Raw genomic sequence first — 14535 nt, 5'->3', positions numbered from 1 at the left:
AGAAAGAACTGAGGTGTCTCCAGCCTGTTGCTACTCCCATGAAAGCCTGAGCAATGGAAATCATTGGAATCAACGGAAAGCAAAATATCATTAAGACATCAAAACTTACATTATAAGGTCATAAAAGCAAGAAAGAGAATGAATAAATAATATTGTGGAAATTGTACTCCCCCATCTAATCCACTCATTTTAATTCCATTTTTAATAGTGGCTTCTCTAGCAGTGCTAAAAATGTATTACAAGAGGGAGGTATGTGTGTATGTATAAAGTGCTGTAAACAGTCTTGCAACAGGAGGCTTCAGTAGCTATTAATCCAGTGGTAATTCAGCCTGGAAGAAAGTCATCCCAGTTCAAAGCCCAGGTTGTGTGTCATTTTTGTCTTCATTAAGTTTTCCAAAGAGATGGATGGATGCCTCTGAGCTTCTCTTGAGTGTAGCTTAAGCCAGGTGGGGCTTTGCAAGCTACCCTCAGACAACTGTCCAAGTTATCAGGGCAAATCCAGAAGTAAAAAAGCTTTATCATGACAAATGAGCACAGGGAAGCATATAAAGCTAGTGATTGTGTGGCTGGAGCAGTGTAATTCTATATTAAGAGGCAGTTTAAGTATGATTTAGCAGCATATAGGCTTCCTGCTGAGTCTTGGCACAGGGATGAACCACATTTTAGTAATCTAGCTGAAGGATAATTTTTAAGCAAAAGCTTTAAGCAAAAGCCTATTCCTTGGTGCCACAGTTCATTGTGTCATGTTATCTTAGACACGTGCATGAAACATGACATAATTCCATCCAGTGTTTTCTGTACTGATATTACTGAAAACTAAAAATCCTCGCTACAAACAGGACTGAGCCAGAGGCTGTATCTGTCAGGTGTCTGGTCGTGGACAGGCATCTGCTAACTGAACTGGGTCACCCTGCCACCCCCATGCTGAGGACTGGGAGAGAGAAAAATCAGCAAAAAGCTATCGCAGCACTCATTTGTATTTTATAAGACAAACTGCAGCAATGTAAGATAACATAGACCTGTGTAGTTAGGGTGTAGGCACTATGGTGTTCATACCTGGGGAGCTGTTCCTGGGCGTGAACAGGGATACTGGAATAATTCTATGGCTGTGTAGTTATATTGATGCCATTTCTTCTACTGCTGCAACACAGACACTAAGACACCCAGCCAACAGGTAAAGCTATATCAGGGCATGGTGCACACGTAGCTTAGACCTGGGATTACAGACCCTTCTGTGAAGTGATGGCTTTTGTGTGCATGTGCATGCTCCCAGGCTGCCTCCCTGTATAATATCATAACATGCAGGCAGTCAAGTCATGGATCCAACTCTAGCCACTGTGCAAATGCAGTAAAAAGACAGACTCATTTTCAAAGATTGTTTTTCAAAGTCAAAGATGAAAGGCAGGTGATAGATGTGGAGCAAAAGGGAAATCCGAGCACAAGGCAGCTTGCCTCTAACACCAGAAGGCTTGTGATGAGTCAAGTCTGCTAGATGCTCAGATCCATCAGGGAGCACATAGCTGCAAAAGTCAGCAGTGGGGCATATAAGTGGGAGCTGGGATCCTGAGGGAAACAGTGAAGAAGTGGCATTTTTAGTTAAAAGAGAAAAAAAAAGCTGTTGTCTGGAGATTGTAGGCCATGGTGGCCAGCAAATCGACGCTGTGCTGATATTTTACCTAAGTTTCATACCACTGACTTTCATTCTTGTTCCTGACTTTTTATCACCTAAAATATTTCCCTGTGGAAGTGCTGATCTTTGAATGGTAAATTAACATTTAATACAAAACGTAAACTTACATGTACTGACAGTGGGCTTGTTTTCTTCCTCAGCTCTTACAGGTCTTTTAGAAAAAGTTCACAGACCCCCCAGTGTCTACAGAAGTCCTGCATGTAGCCTAATGAATGAAAATGTGCCCCAACAGACACCTGAGGAAAACCTGCCTCGCCCTTACCACTGCCCACCACCCTGCATGCTGCGCCAGCATCCCTTGGGGAGCAGAACAAGGTCTCTTCCCAAACAAAAGCACAGGAGATTGCCAGAATCAGTCCAGGGACTGCTGCAAAAGGCAATACACACAGACCCACACAGATCTCACTCACTCCCCGATGCCTGGCCCAGTCCACTAACACCATCTGAGCAGACCTCTCCTCTCATGCGTTTTTACATGGACTCCGCACAGCACAGTCTTGGTCGTGAGCTACTAAAGCACAGCTACAGCAGGCTGTGAGGCACCTCACATTTCTGGTGGTGGAAGTGGTGATGTAAAGGTGTGTCAGGAGTGAGGCAGTTCTAGTGGATCCTATTTGGAAGCACGCAGGTGGGCTAATTGATCTCTGCAGGTCCTTTCCCAGACTGTGATCGTGAGCTGCTAATTAGAAATGGGCTTTGACATCCCAGCACTGAAAGAGAGATCACAGGCAGGGGGAAAAGTAGGAAAGAGATTTTGAACAGGGATGCAATAGAAAAGGGGACAGAAGGGCAGGTGCATACGCTGGGAAGGTCTGGGACAGAACGGGCGCTTCTCCTCCAGCGCCCCCAGCTGAACCGCACCCCATGAGCGAGGTGGGGTCCCGGCTGTGGGTGCTGCCCCTGGGCGGGTCCGTGCTGCCCAGCGGGTGGCATGGCCGAGCCGCCCCACCGCAGCATGCAGCCCTCGGTGCGGGCACCGGCGGGTGATCCACCGGCTGCCGCTCGTACAGCGCGTCTGGGAAATTCCGGTTTGTTAGCTCTGGGTTGAAAGCTTTCTAGGCGATGCACGACAGGGGAAAATAGGAGAGCATAGGACAAAACAGCCCTCCCTCTCACATCTTTCGAGATGTTTTCTTGAGTGGAAAATTGCTGGTCAACAGATTCTGGTGAAGGCCCTCTCTCCAGGCAGAGAGGAGTTACACCGGGCTGTCACAGGCATGTGTAACGGTAGTGGATCTGAAGGCATGGGAAGAGGGGTCTAGCTACGCAGGGAGAAGCAAATAGATGATAGTTGTGTTCCAGTCCCAGAGCCAGACTAGCAGATCATAAAGACTGGTAGCCTGCCGAAAGGCTACAAGCTGGGCACCTCTCCCTCAGTCCCACACAAAGCCAGGTTATTTTGACCTCTGCCTTTATGCATGGGAGGTTATGCTATCCTAACTTTACTCCAGCCCTACCTGGAAACTACTGCCAGCTTAATATAATACAATTTCTATCTGTACTTAGGGTACATCGCTGGTGGTGGCTCTTCCTTCCAGTAACATAGCAGTGCGCAGCCATCTGGCCTGTTTTGCACTACTGCTGTTTGATTTCAAGCCAAGACTGATATGGCAAATAGCATGTGGATCATACATGGATTTTTTTTCACTACAGCATGTGGGTCTCTCATGATCACTGCAAAAGGCACTATGAGGAAGTACCAGAGCAGGGAGCTACATTGAGGGTTATAGTGTAAAACAAAGACATAGAAGGATCTGCCAGTCCTCAGTGGAGTCTCACTGGCAGGTTTTTCCTGGCTCACATCTATACACTCTTCTGCCCTCATTTCAGCATGAAATCATTTATCTTGTAAACAAAACAGAAAGAGCAGGAGTGTCAGACTATGTCATTCCCTTGAGTGAAGGCAAGTATATACAGTGACAGCTTCAGGCTGCGTGTGAAGGCAGTCCCTTCAGGAACGACAGCTTGACAAGTCTCTTGTCCGCTTCTTCCTCTTTGGTGTAGACTCAAGGGAAGGTTGATAAACAAGGATTGCACACCATTCAAAATAAAGATTTCAGCCTACAAAATAAAAGAGGCTAATCGAGGTCTCTCCTTGGCTTTCCTCCTGCTACACGGGCAGGAGCTCGGCAACATCCACAGCAATGCAGCAGCTGGGTCTCTTTGTTCTGCTTATCACTCTCTCTTTTGGGGTTTATACATGCAGAATTTTACATTGTCCCTTTTAGGAGGCAGGTGTGAAACACCTGGGCCTATTGCAGCTGTCTGGCATTAAATTTGTGCAGGAATACACAGGACGCTATTGCACAGGGCAGGGGAGGAACTAAATTAACTCCTAAGCAAGGGGGTAAAATTACTGCAAGGAAATGCAGAACCCTGAGACCTGCATGCTTTTGCAAAACTCATGCTGCAAAAGGATCACTGCTGCAAAAGTTCACTGAACTTTTCAGTGCAAAGAGGGTGAAAAATGCTGTGTGTAATCAGCTAGCTTGAAGGAAATTTTAGAAACAGAATAAGATAGTGATTAATTTTTTCCATACTCCAGTTTTACACACTCCTATGTTAATTAATACACAGCTGCCCATGTTACCTTTTCTTGTACCAGATGCATTTTTAAAATTAGACCAAAGTGCAAAACATGCAAGTCTTTGTATATTAGAGCAATGATGTTTCACTCATTCAGATGGTGCAAGCACCAGAATTAAACCAGGGGTGACGCGTGGGTGGTTTTGGTACCAGTTCCACTCACACCTGTCACTTGCAGCAACCAGGCAAAGTTTGCTGTGCGTTGTCCCGTCGCTTTTGAAATTAACGGGAAAACTCACAAACATCAGGGAGCACCAGAACTCAGCAGCTGTGGAAGGGCCCAGCACCTCTACCCTTTCTTTTGAGTTCAGGCAGTGAGATCAGCTATGTGCATTTGATAATTGCTAGGCTGGGAGCAGCCAAAACATATTCTGTTTCATGGCCTGAATTCAGGCTGTCAAGAGGACGTCAGACTTTGTGACTGCTGTGACTGATCTAAGATCAGCCCCTGCTGGGTTTGTGGCCTGCCAGAAACCTCCTGAGCCAGTAAACCCGTGTTTCAGTGGCTCTGGTGCCTGAGGAGCTTCCAGGCAAGGCAGGGCTGCCAAAGCTCAGAGCATCCTGGATGCCCACGCTTGCCTACCCCAGAGAAGCCATAAGTACCTGAGCCTGAACTAAGGGAAAGAAAAAGGCAGCGAGAGCAGTGCCATTTCTGGGCAGGGAGAATGGGCTAGTCTTCACAGCAAGAATGGACATCCACAAATCAGAACTGCCCCCCTCCTTTCCTTCCCCAACCACTCCAGCTGTTTAGCTCCCAAAGGCTACCTCCATAAACAAAAATATGGGGGACCAGACCCTCTGCTGACATCCATTGGGATGGCCACCAAAGCGACTGATACCACGTGAGAGCCTGGTCCGTCACAGAGGCTGTCAGATGAGGTTGCTGCTAACCCCATTTAACAGGTTTTGAAGGCTTCATTTAGGTTTTCGGTTACTGAAGCTTGGGAGGCTTCTGTGGAGGAAGATGATTAAAACACTGCCAGTCCTGCCTGTGTGAGGAGGTAGAGGACTGATGTTTGTCCCTGGGCTACGTCTGAGCTGTTACTTCTGTACATCTCAAGAAGGAAAAATAATGCAGAAGTCACTTGTATCATTCAGGTATAGCTGTGTTTGTCTATTTGTTTCAGAAAAATGTAGAAATGTATGAGTTTGTTTCTGCAATGGATCTTTGTTCAAGTCCCAGTTATGTCACCTTATGGAGGCCATATTCCAGGAGAAATTTAATGCAGTCGTATGTTGGAAGGAGAGGCAGGAAGAGAGCCGCTAGCCAGCACACAGGTCTTTACCCCGGCTCCCCTCATCCTCATTTTTACATCGTGACCAAATGTCTCATCACTGCCAGAATCAGGCCCTAAGAAAGCTTGTTTCTAAATGAGTCCAGAGTAAGGTAGACTGTGCTGAGTCTCTTCTCTGACGGCCGTGAGTCACGCAGGTTTTATCCCACCTCTCCAGCTCCTGCCCTCATTAGCTGTTCAACATCTTGCGGATCAGATCAACATTTACTCTGGAGAGCAAACTTCAGTCATACAAATGCGATAAGAAGCTTGCTGTTTACTCCAGTAGGTGCAGGATTAGGCCTGTGAAAATGCTGCTGTGCTCTAAAGCTGTTAGCACGGCGCAAGGCTACGCTGGGCTTGCTCAGGCTTTTCAGAGCTGTGAAATTCTGTAGGGTCCAACAGGGTGTCGCAGCTCTGGCAGAGACACCACCGCTCAAACCGCCCTTCTGCTACTTTCTAAAGCTTAAAAAGATCTTTAAAGAACACCATACGTACATACACTTCTCCTCTTTGGAAAGGAGACAGACTCGTGTTGGTCACTTTGGGAGGAGATCTGTATTTCTGTGGTGCAGGGGGTGGAATACACAGGAGAACGAGCCAGCGGGAGGCACATCTGGACACCTTGCTCCTAGGGCCTGGACCTTGCTGAAGGATGGTCCCTCTTAATCCCAAAGTTCCTCCAAACTACCATTTTGCACTCTTTATTGCGGGTTTGGGAACTGTGATACCACAGAGGCAAAACATTGAGAAACCATTAAACTCCCTTAATTTTTTTTTTCTTTTAACAAATACACTTGGGATAAATATCCTCTGGCTTGTAAGCTCTAAAATACATTTGGGCAATTTCCCACATTTTTCCCTCTAATCACAAAATCAAAATACTTACTTTATTTTTTTTCTTATATAGTGACATGGTTCCTGGGGCTGGGGACTCTGCGAGAGTGCAAAATATGGCAAATAGCCTACCTATCTAGTGACACAGGTCCTCAGTTTTGGCCTGAGCAGAGAGGAAGTAGCAAGGCTCGCACGTCCCAGACAAGAGGGGTGTTAGATTACATTTGGAAGCTTCTGTGGACATAGAATTACTGGAAGAGAAATAATTCTAGTGATTATTTATCAAAGAGGATCAGCAGGAACGGCAGCTCAGACCTGTGGTGATAAAAAAAACAAGGCTGGGAAGAGATAACTCTTCTGTGCATTCTGTATTACATTTTAGCATTGGAAGTTATATAAAGCAACAATACATTTTTTAGCAGAAAACCTGACCAGTTATGTTATTTATTTTGTCCTCTGTATCACAAGGAAAAAATAGTCTACTTCAACAGTTTATATATATTTGAATTATGAAAAGTTATACATAAAGATGGTATGTTTGAAACAGAACTATGGGCATGATTCAATGGTTAACTTATTTCCTAAATGAATGAGAAAGGAAACAGGTTGCTGCAAGCTTCTGCTCTCACTTCCTTATGAGAGGAGACATAGACGCTGTCCCAGAAAGAACGGGGCCATTGTGCACGTTCGTCTCAGGCAATCATGGGTAACTGGGTGGAGAATGAAGGACTGTCCATCTTCGTCGTTGTAAGTACAATTTTTATTGTGATTTGCGTCTCGTAAAAGGTTCTACAGAAAGCTGTACTAAGCAGATCTCACTGTGCCAGTGCAGGATGCATCTGGTTATTCAGAAACTAGGGCAGCAAGTGCAGTGAAATGCTTCAAGAGAATACTTTTGAAGGAGCTCTGTCTGGTATCTCGATTGCTGTAGGCTTCATTGTCAACTGAGAAACGATCGTATGTTCACTTTCATTTGCTTTGTTAGAAATATTTAAGTATCGGTTTTCTGGATGCAACAGTGACTTAAAGAAAACAAATAACATTACATCTCACTTAACCATGTGCACTTCAACAGAGAAAGCAATTACAACAACAAGCCTTTCTTGCACTTTTATAAACAAAAGTGGGTGTAACTGAAAGCACAGTGTCTTGATGGTATAAAATTTGTATTAGAGTCAGATTCCAGAATTTAGAGTAGAGATTCATGAATCCTTCATTAAGACAACTAGTATTTGAACTGAGTTTGTAGACAACTTGCATAGCATAGCTGTGAAAGTAGGTTAAATTCATTCTGAGCAAGATTTAAAAGTACTGAAAACCCCAGTCACGTTTAAAAGTGCTAAAGAGTAAGGCAGGGCAGTCCCCCTTGGAGAAAACTTAGGCAGAAGTTAGTATTTCAGTGTTTTCTTTTTTTTCACTTCACAGTGTCATACAAGAGGTATAGGTATACAGTTTTATACAGATTTGTAAGAGGAAGAAAAAGAAGAGATAGAACCTCTATATTTGAGGTGAATGAAATGTGAACATCTCTATTCAGAAAGGTATTTCTGCTGCTATGAACAATCTATACTTACATATTACCTTTACATTGTGGATGGGTAGCTCTAGTTTAGGAACATAACCCTGGCACTTTAGTGCTTTGAAAAGGAGTAACTGTCTTTGCTGTCACCTTCAGTGGACTGAGGAAATTGAAACAGCCAAGAGGTGAATTCTGGCATATCTTTTCCACCAGTACTGAAATACTGAAAGAATTAAGTAAGAGGCCCTTATTTTATTCAAATAAAGAATTTGTTTTTAGAATCTCAAAGCTATAACGAGGTCAGCCAATAGGGAAGGAAACTAAAGAAGTCACTGGCAAAGAAGCTAAAAGGAAAGTTCACTGGAAGCCTTACCAAAGTGTTCTGCATTGTCCTCTACAGCTTTACTGCACACTGACTAGGTACAGGCTTACCCAGTGCTTGGCAGAAACAGGACAGCCACAATTTCTATTGATTTACCCCAACAAAACATAAACATGGCAGCCTTAACCCCAGCCAATGGTGCCTTCACTGGCCCTAGCTAAAGAGCGTGGATGGCTGCTAACTCTGCAACTCAACCCAGGTTGCCAGAGGGTGTCACAGTTTTACAAAGGGTCCATGTTCCATATGGGTCAAAACCAAGGAGAACTGTGAGAGACCATCAAGAATCACGCCAAACTTCTTGGTCTTCTGGGCATGCCGTCAGGCTACTGTAAAAGGGAGTGGCACACTCTCACTTTAAATACATATGCTAAGCATTTAATACTGAGATAAGCTTCATTTTTTAATGAGGTTTGGGGGATTTCCCATACACTGCCTTAGCCTGATGGAAACCCCTTCATTTCCCTGTATTTATACCACCAGGGTAAGAGATTTTCAAGATCTAAACTAATCCCAAGTTTTTTACAGTGTCAGCTGGGCCAAAGAACTAGCAAAACGTATGGGTTAGGAGGGGTGACGGACTGTAATGTCACAGTTTCTGGGATCCTTAACTTATAACCAGAGACTGGGTTTTCTCCCCGTTCTCAGACTTTCTCTCCTCTGTTTTCACACACCGCCTAGTAAATCTACTTAGACTGAGGGTGCACTGATACAGATTGGTTTCACTATGGGATGTGAAATCAGCCAACCAGCTCCGGAAGGGCAAATGGCCAGATTCACTATGATCTCTGTGGCCAGACAGGCTTGCAGCTGCCTTAGATAGCTTTGAGAAGGGCTAATAAGTTCTCTTTCCCTAAAGAAACCTGCACAGTAGGACATGCAAATGTGAGAGAATACTGCAGTACAGCTACGAAGAAGTCCAGTTTGGGGTAGTCTATAGACTACCAAAGTGCCTGTGTGGAATGTTTCCTGCTGGCTGATTTCAGACCTTCAGAGCCTCCTACTCAATAGAAAACATTAGGCCGTAGGTGTAATTTAGGCCATCTATATTTAGATCTCAAGCTTCTTTTTCCTTTGGCGTGGCTCCTAAGTCTTCCTCTTACATAGGTTAATATGTCTGAGGAACTGCCATTTGGAAGAGGCCCTAACCTTTAATGATGTTTGGAGATTCAACTAGACTCACAGACTTAGCTAAACACCTGTAATATAAGTCCTTATAGAATCATAGAATCATTTAGGTTGGAAAAGTCCTTTAAGATCATCGAGTCCAACCATAAACCTGACAGTGCAAAGTCCACCACTAAACCATGTCCCTAAGTGCCACATCTACACGTCTAAACCCCTTGAGCTATGCAAAAGTTTCAGCCACCCATTGCTGTATTTTGGTTTACTGCCGCTCCTGTACTCCTGTGTGCACATGTCAGAGCCCATTTCCACCAGAAAAATCTCTATCGTCCCTGCTGAACCCTTCACACCCTGCAGTATGCCTCTCTGTGCCAACAGGAGCACAATGAACTAATTGGCCATTATCTGAACTGTGTAAATTCAGATGTATGATCGCTAACAACAAACTGTAAAGTTTCCTATTCATTTCTCTTTCAGCTTGTGTGGCTGGGGTTAAATGTCTTCCTCTTTTGGTGGTACTATCTTGTATATGATGTTCCACCAAAATTCTTCTACACCAGAGCACTCCTTGGCGTAAGTACAAAACACGTATTATCTTGGCATAGACTGAGCACATAGCATTTTTTCCCTAGTTTTATTTGATTGAAACAGAAGCAAGTGGCTGGAGCAGCAGGTTCATGTCGGGGTTAAAAGTCACATGCAAACAGATAACTGAATGCAGATGTCCTGTGCTTCTGAATAGAAAGCTGGTAAGCAAAATAGAGAGATCCCATTCTAAAGATGTTTTCAGGTAACTATTATGCTCCTCATCATTAAAGTGAATGTGCATTGTTTATTAAGCTTTATTAAGCAAAAGATGAATAAAATATTGCCATTGAACTACTGTGCAATCATTTCCCCACGCAAGTATTTTTCATAGCATGAATAGTTTACAAAGCTATTAGCTCTGAAAAGCAATCATCATTCATATATTCATCAAGCATGTGAATAGTAGTCAAGTAATGAAGTGATCCTGCACCCTGGGCTATTCAATATAACCCAACTGATTAATGCAGCATTATGTGTCCTACCACAAACTTGCTTTCAAAGCTATCACAGGTCGTGACCAATTGACAGAGAAAATTCATTTGTTCACATATTTTAAAAGCCTGATCACAGACATAAAAATCAGTCTAAGCTTCAAATTACAGAACATGGCACTTCGTAAAAGGTTTGCAAAGCCATGGTTTAATTCAACAAAGCATGAAATCCTGTTCTGCATAAGGCTTCTGATCTATGGATCAAATTCTGTCCTTTGCAATCATGATGCAGTTGCCTTTGAAGTCGCAGAGACCTGCACTTGGATAACTAGATCTCAATGTAACCCCAAGTCAGTTACTGTGATTTGAAACCTGAAAAGGTCCCAGTCAGTGCAAGGAGAGCAAACATTATCTCTTCCTTCCCTTCACTGTGTTTGGATTAATATGGTCATTACTCCCTCCTTTCAAACAGTCTTTGTAAAAATCTGAAATAATTCAGGATGTGAACAGCAATGTTAAGGGAACATATTCCTAAAAGATGAGGCAACAAATTTCCCTAGAATGCCTTTACTGACAACAGAGACCATGAAACCACTTCCCTCATAAGCCGTCTTTCTGTCTACCATAACTCCCCAGCCAACTGAAACCACAGCAGTGAGACTTTCTTTAGAGCCTTGGGACAGAAAACCCTACTAATGGCTTAGACTTGCATCTGTGCTTGGCCATTGATTGTCAGACATGAGCTTTTTGTACAACCATACTATTTCAGAACTGGAACTAGAAGGTGTCTACCTGGAGGAATGTGTTCTGTCTGCATACGAGCCTCTGACTTGGCCGGACTTGGCATGACTACTCTAAAATATGAATATTGTTAATTAATCCTAGATCTCACACTCACAAAAAGTTGCGATATAATACATAAATGAAATCTGTGCCTGCCCGTGTCCTGGATAATGTCATAGGTAATTCATTTCATAATGGCATCTCTCCAATTACAGCGTGCTTTGGCTCTGGCAAGGGCCCCTGCAGCTTGTCTGAATTTCAACTGCATGCTGATTCTGCTGCCAGTATGTCGAAACTTGCTGTCCTTCCTCAGAGGATCAAGTGCGGTAAGATGAAGAAAGAATTTCAAAATTTATGAAAGATAATAACCCAAGCAGCCTTGCAAATATGCCAAGCAACTTCGTCCAAGTTCCCCAAATATACCGTACTTCGGGGATGTCCTCTTTTAAGAAGTACATAAGCCTGGAGTTTTGCTATGAGCAAGACTGAGGTCTATATGCCAATGGTGTATCTAGAGCTCTGTTGAGAGGTTTAGCCCTGAATTGGCCTCCTTTAAGTCTTCCCTTTTTTCTTGCCCCTTGCCATCGCGCTGCCCTGGATGCAAAGTCCCTCTTCTGGCTGGCAGCAGCCGCAGGTGGTGCTTACACACATTTGCCTTGTTTGCCACTGATACAACACCCATTTCTAGCAGCAGGTATTAGCCCAGGTCTTCTGTCTTTGCATGTTCAGTTCTTAAAGTAAATGTAGTCTTTCACAGACTTTCAGAATGCGACTTTTTTCAGCTGGTTCATAAATTACATTCTTTCTTGTCCGAGTTGCATTTCCATCTCAGGATGAAATAGTTCACAGGCCTTTTGACCCTTTCTAGCTCCCAAATGCAAATGTTATATACAGCACCGAGGAACCACCACTTAGAAAAGGACAACTGATTGTAGGTGTCAGCTGGAGAGGCTTTCTGTGATACTGACTGTATCACACTGCTGAAATCTAGTTCTCTGGCTGTTACAGCAGAAATAATGCAGACAATGCATCCCACGGTGCAGTGAAAAAGCAATATTCTCCTCAAGCTCATGAACTGTCCTTCCAAATATGTAATGATTCCTCCTTTCTTCCTAGCCTCTTTAATATACACATGGTTGACAACACCAGTTCACAGAAGTTGGTTTTCATCTGTAAATGTAGTATAAATTCTTTCACGCAAATGAGACGGCCTGTAGGGGCTGAAAGAGCAGAGCAAAAGACAAAGCAGTGAAATAGATGCAGTGTTTCAAGAGTCCTTCATGGGGAAACAATGGGATACAACATAATAAGAAGATAATCAGTGACAACGCAGGCTGTACGTCCACCTAGTACAAGTATTCTGACAATCAGTGTGGCTGATTGTCACACACACGCAAGATGTGTCTGCCACATTAAGCTCCTAAATTGCCTGTTTAAGGCCTAACCCTTAGAAATATAAAGTTGGAACTACACAGACCAGGCTTTCAGTCTTGTGCTGTACCCCTTCAGATGCTACAAAAGCAGACAGATGTACCCACTATGTATGTAAAAGGAAAAAGAAGAGTAAGTAAAACTGTAGGGTTAAAGTTGTTCTTCCCCTGCCCTGAGAAAGATCAACTAGTACCTGCCAAAATTCAGAGCTGACTCCTCAGGCTGCAGAAGTCAATAATGAACATAAATTTAGTAAGAATTAATGTTGCTATTGGATGAACACAACTGGAAAATATTGATGAGCTCTTGGTCATACAAGGCCTTCAATGAGATCTGAAAGAGATTCCACGGGGGCCAAGCTGAAAGCAGGTTGGGCAGAGGTCTTCTGAGCTCAAAGCAATGAAGGAGCTGAAGACACTTCTGGAGACATTACTGGAAGGCTAAAAACTGATTCCAAGGGTTGAGAATTGTACTCCAGCTGGGAATTTGTGCTACTTGTCCTGAATTGCTCATCTCCTAACATCTATAGGTTAACTTTTCTAACCAGGATCTTGATGAAGCTGCCCTTCTTATCTCAGCATTCAAGCTACAGAGTAAGTCCTTCTGCCCTGGGCACTGTGGTAGAGTCACTCAGGCTACGCCCAGTTTGCACGGGAGAGCCGCGCAGAGAGCCACAGCTCCGTTTCTGCTGCCTGCCTGCAGCTGGCTGTCTTGCTGATAGCGCTAGGCTGTAGGAAGAAGCGAAGGGCCCTGAGGATGAGCAAGGAGGGGAGGGAGGGGCATAAAATAGGACTGTTAGACAGTTGGCATTTGTTTAACTTCAGTTGCTTTTTGCAATAAAGCTACACCTCAGGAAGGAGGTAATTTTAGATCTTAAGCAAAGCACATACAGCCCAGTGTGCCAGTGATAGTGCCGGGACTGTGGCGGCCTTAGCGCAGGGGTACGGCTGCTTATGCTTGTTCTGCTGTTGTCTCTAATTAGCTATGCTCTGCAAGTGACACCTGTGAGGATCTCTTAAGAAAAATCAGGATTTTTACATGTCAGACAACTTATTGAAAGGGCAGTGACCTTTCCAAGAGCAATGTCATTGGGATTAAGGAGAGGGGAGAATTGTTCAAACCCACTGTTCAATCGGAATGTGCTGGAAACTCTTGCCCTTTACATCCTGCTACCCAGAAATCATACGCTACATAAGTTATTTGTTATTAACTGAAAGAACAGCTGTGTTTTCTTTGCCTGCCCTTTATTGCTGTATTCATCACTGTTGTTAATGAGCCACTACTGAACCTAGCTACAGCATTTTGCCATCGCTTGGCCCTCTGCTTCTTAAACAGAAAGATCAAGTGGTTTTTGCAAGGCAGTCAAGCAGAGTTGGCACTTCCTCACTATGCTACAGTTTATTCTACAATCTTTTTAATTCTGTCTCAAGATACATGATACAGAGATGGCCAAATGTCTCCTGGCTGTTGTTACAGTCTACTGAAGTCACTGCAATAGCCCCAGAGTGTTAGAGTTTGCCCTTTAATCAATGTCACAGCTGGAGAATAACCAAAGGAGAGAACTGTTTCCTGCTCATCTATTTATCTGTACAGTTCACACTCACGGGCTATGTAGAAATGGACTGGTATGGAAGAGTAAGGCCACTGCTGGTATACCTCCACTAAGTAAAGAACAAATCAGAAATGAAGTTGTTCTGGTGTTTCATCATCCCTTCTTCTGTTGCACTCCTGGGTGGCTGGGATGATCAGCTCCACCCTATTAGCTGGAAAGATACGTTACCTTACCCTGCCATCTACAAAGCTAATGTCCAGCAAACACTTGGGAGAATATTTTGGTCTCTCTTAATTTGTTGTGTGAAACATCCACAGGGTTCTGGTGGGGAAAGGTTTGT

At 43.8% G+C, this 14535-nt stretch overlaps 1 protein-coding gene across 2 annotated transcripts in view; it reads left to right on the top strand.

Moving 5' to 3' along the window:
- Positions 1 to 14535, top strand: part of CYBB (cytochrome b-245 beta chain) — a 41624-nt gene that overhangs the window by 12260 nt on the left and 14829 nt on the right. The window contains exons 1-3 of one of the 2 annotated variants that reach the window (XM_075520536.1): positions 6992 to 7134; positions 9888 to 9983; positions 11428 to 11538. The exons of the other annotated variant lie outside the window; for it this stretch is intronic. Of the exons in view, the coding sequence (XP_075376651.1) occupies positions 7090 to 7134; positions 9888 to 9983; positions 11428 to 11538 (252 nt within the window). The 5' untranslated portion in view covers positions 6992 to 7089. Of the gene's footprint in view, positions 1 to 6991; positions 7135 to 9887; positions 9984 to 11427; positions 11539 to 14535 lie in introns of those variants that run through there. 2 annotated transcript variants of the gene reach the window in all.

The sequence above is a fragment of the Mycteria americana genome, chromosome 1 (genome assembly GCF_035582795.1).
Source record: "Mycteria americana isolate JAX WOST 10 ecotype Jacksonville Zoo and Gardens chromosome 1, USCA_MyAme_1.0, whole genome shotgun sequence".
Classification (NCBI taxonomy): domain Eukaryota; kingdom Metazoa; phylum Chordata; class Aves; order Ciconiiformes; family Ciconiidae; genus Mycteria; species Mycteria americana.
This window is presented reverse-complemented; position numbering and strand designations above follow the sequence as displayed.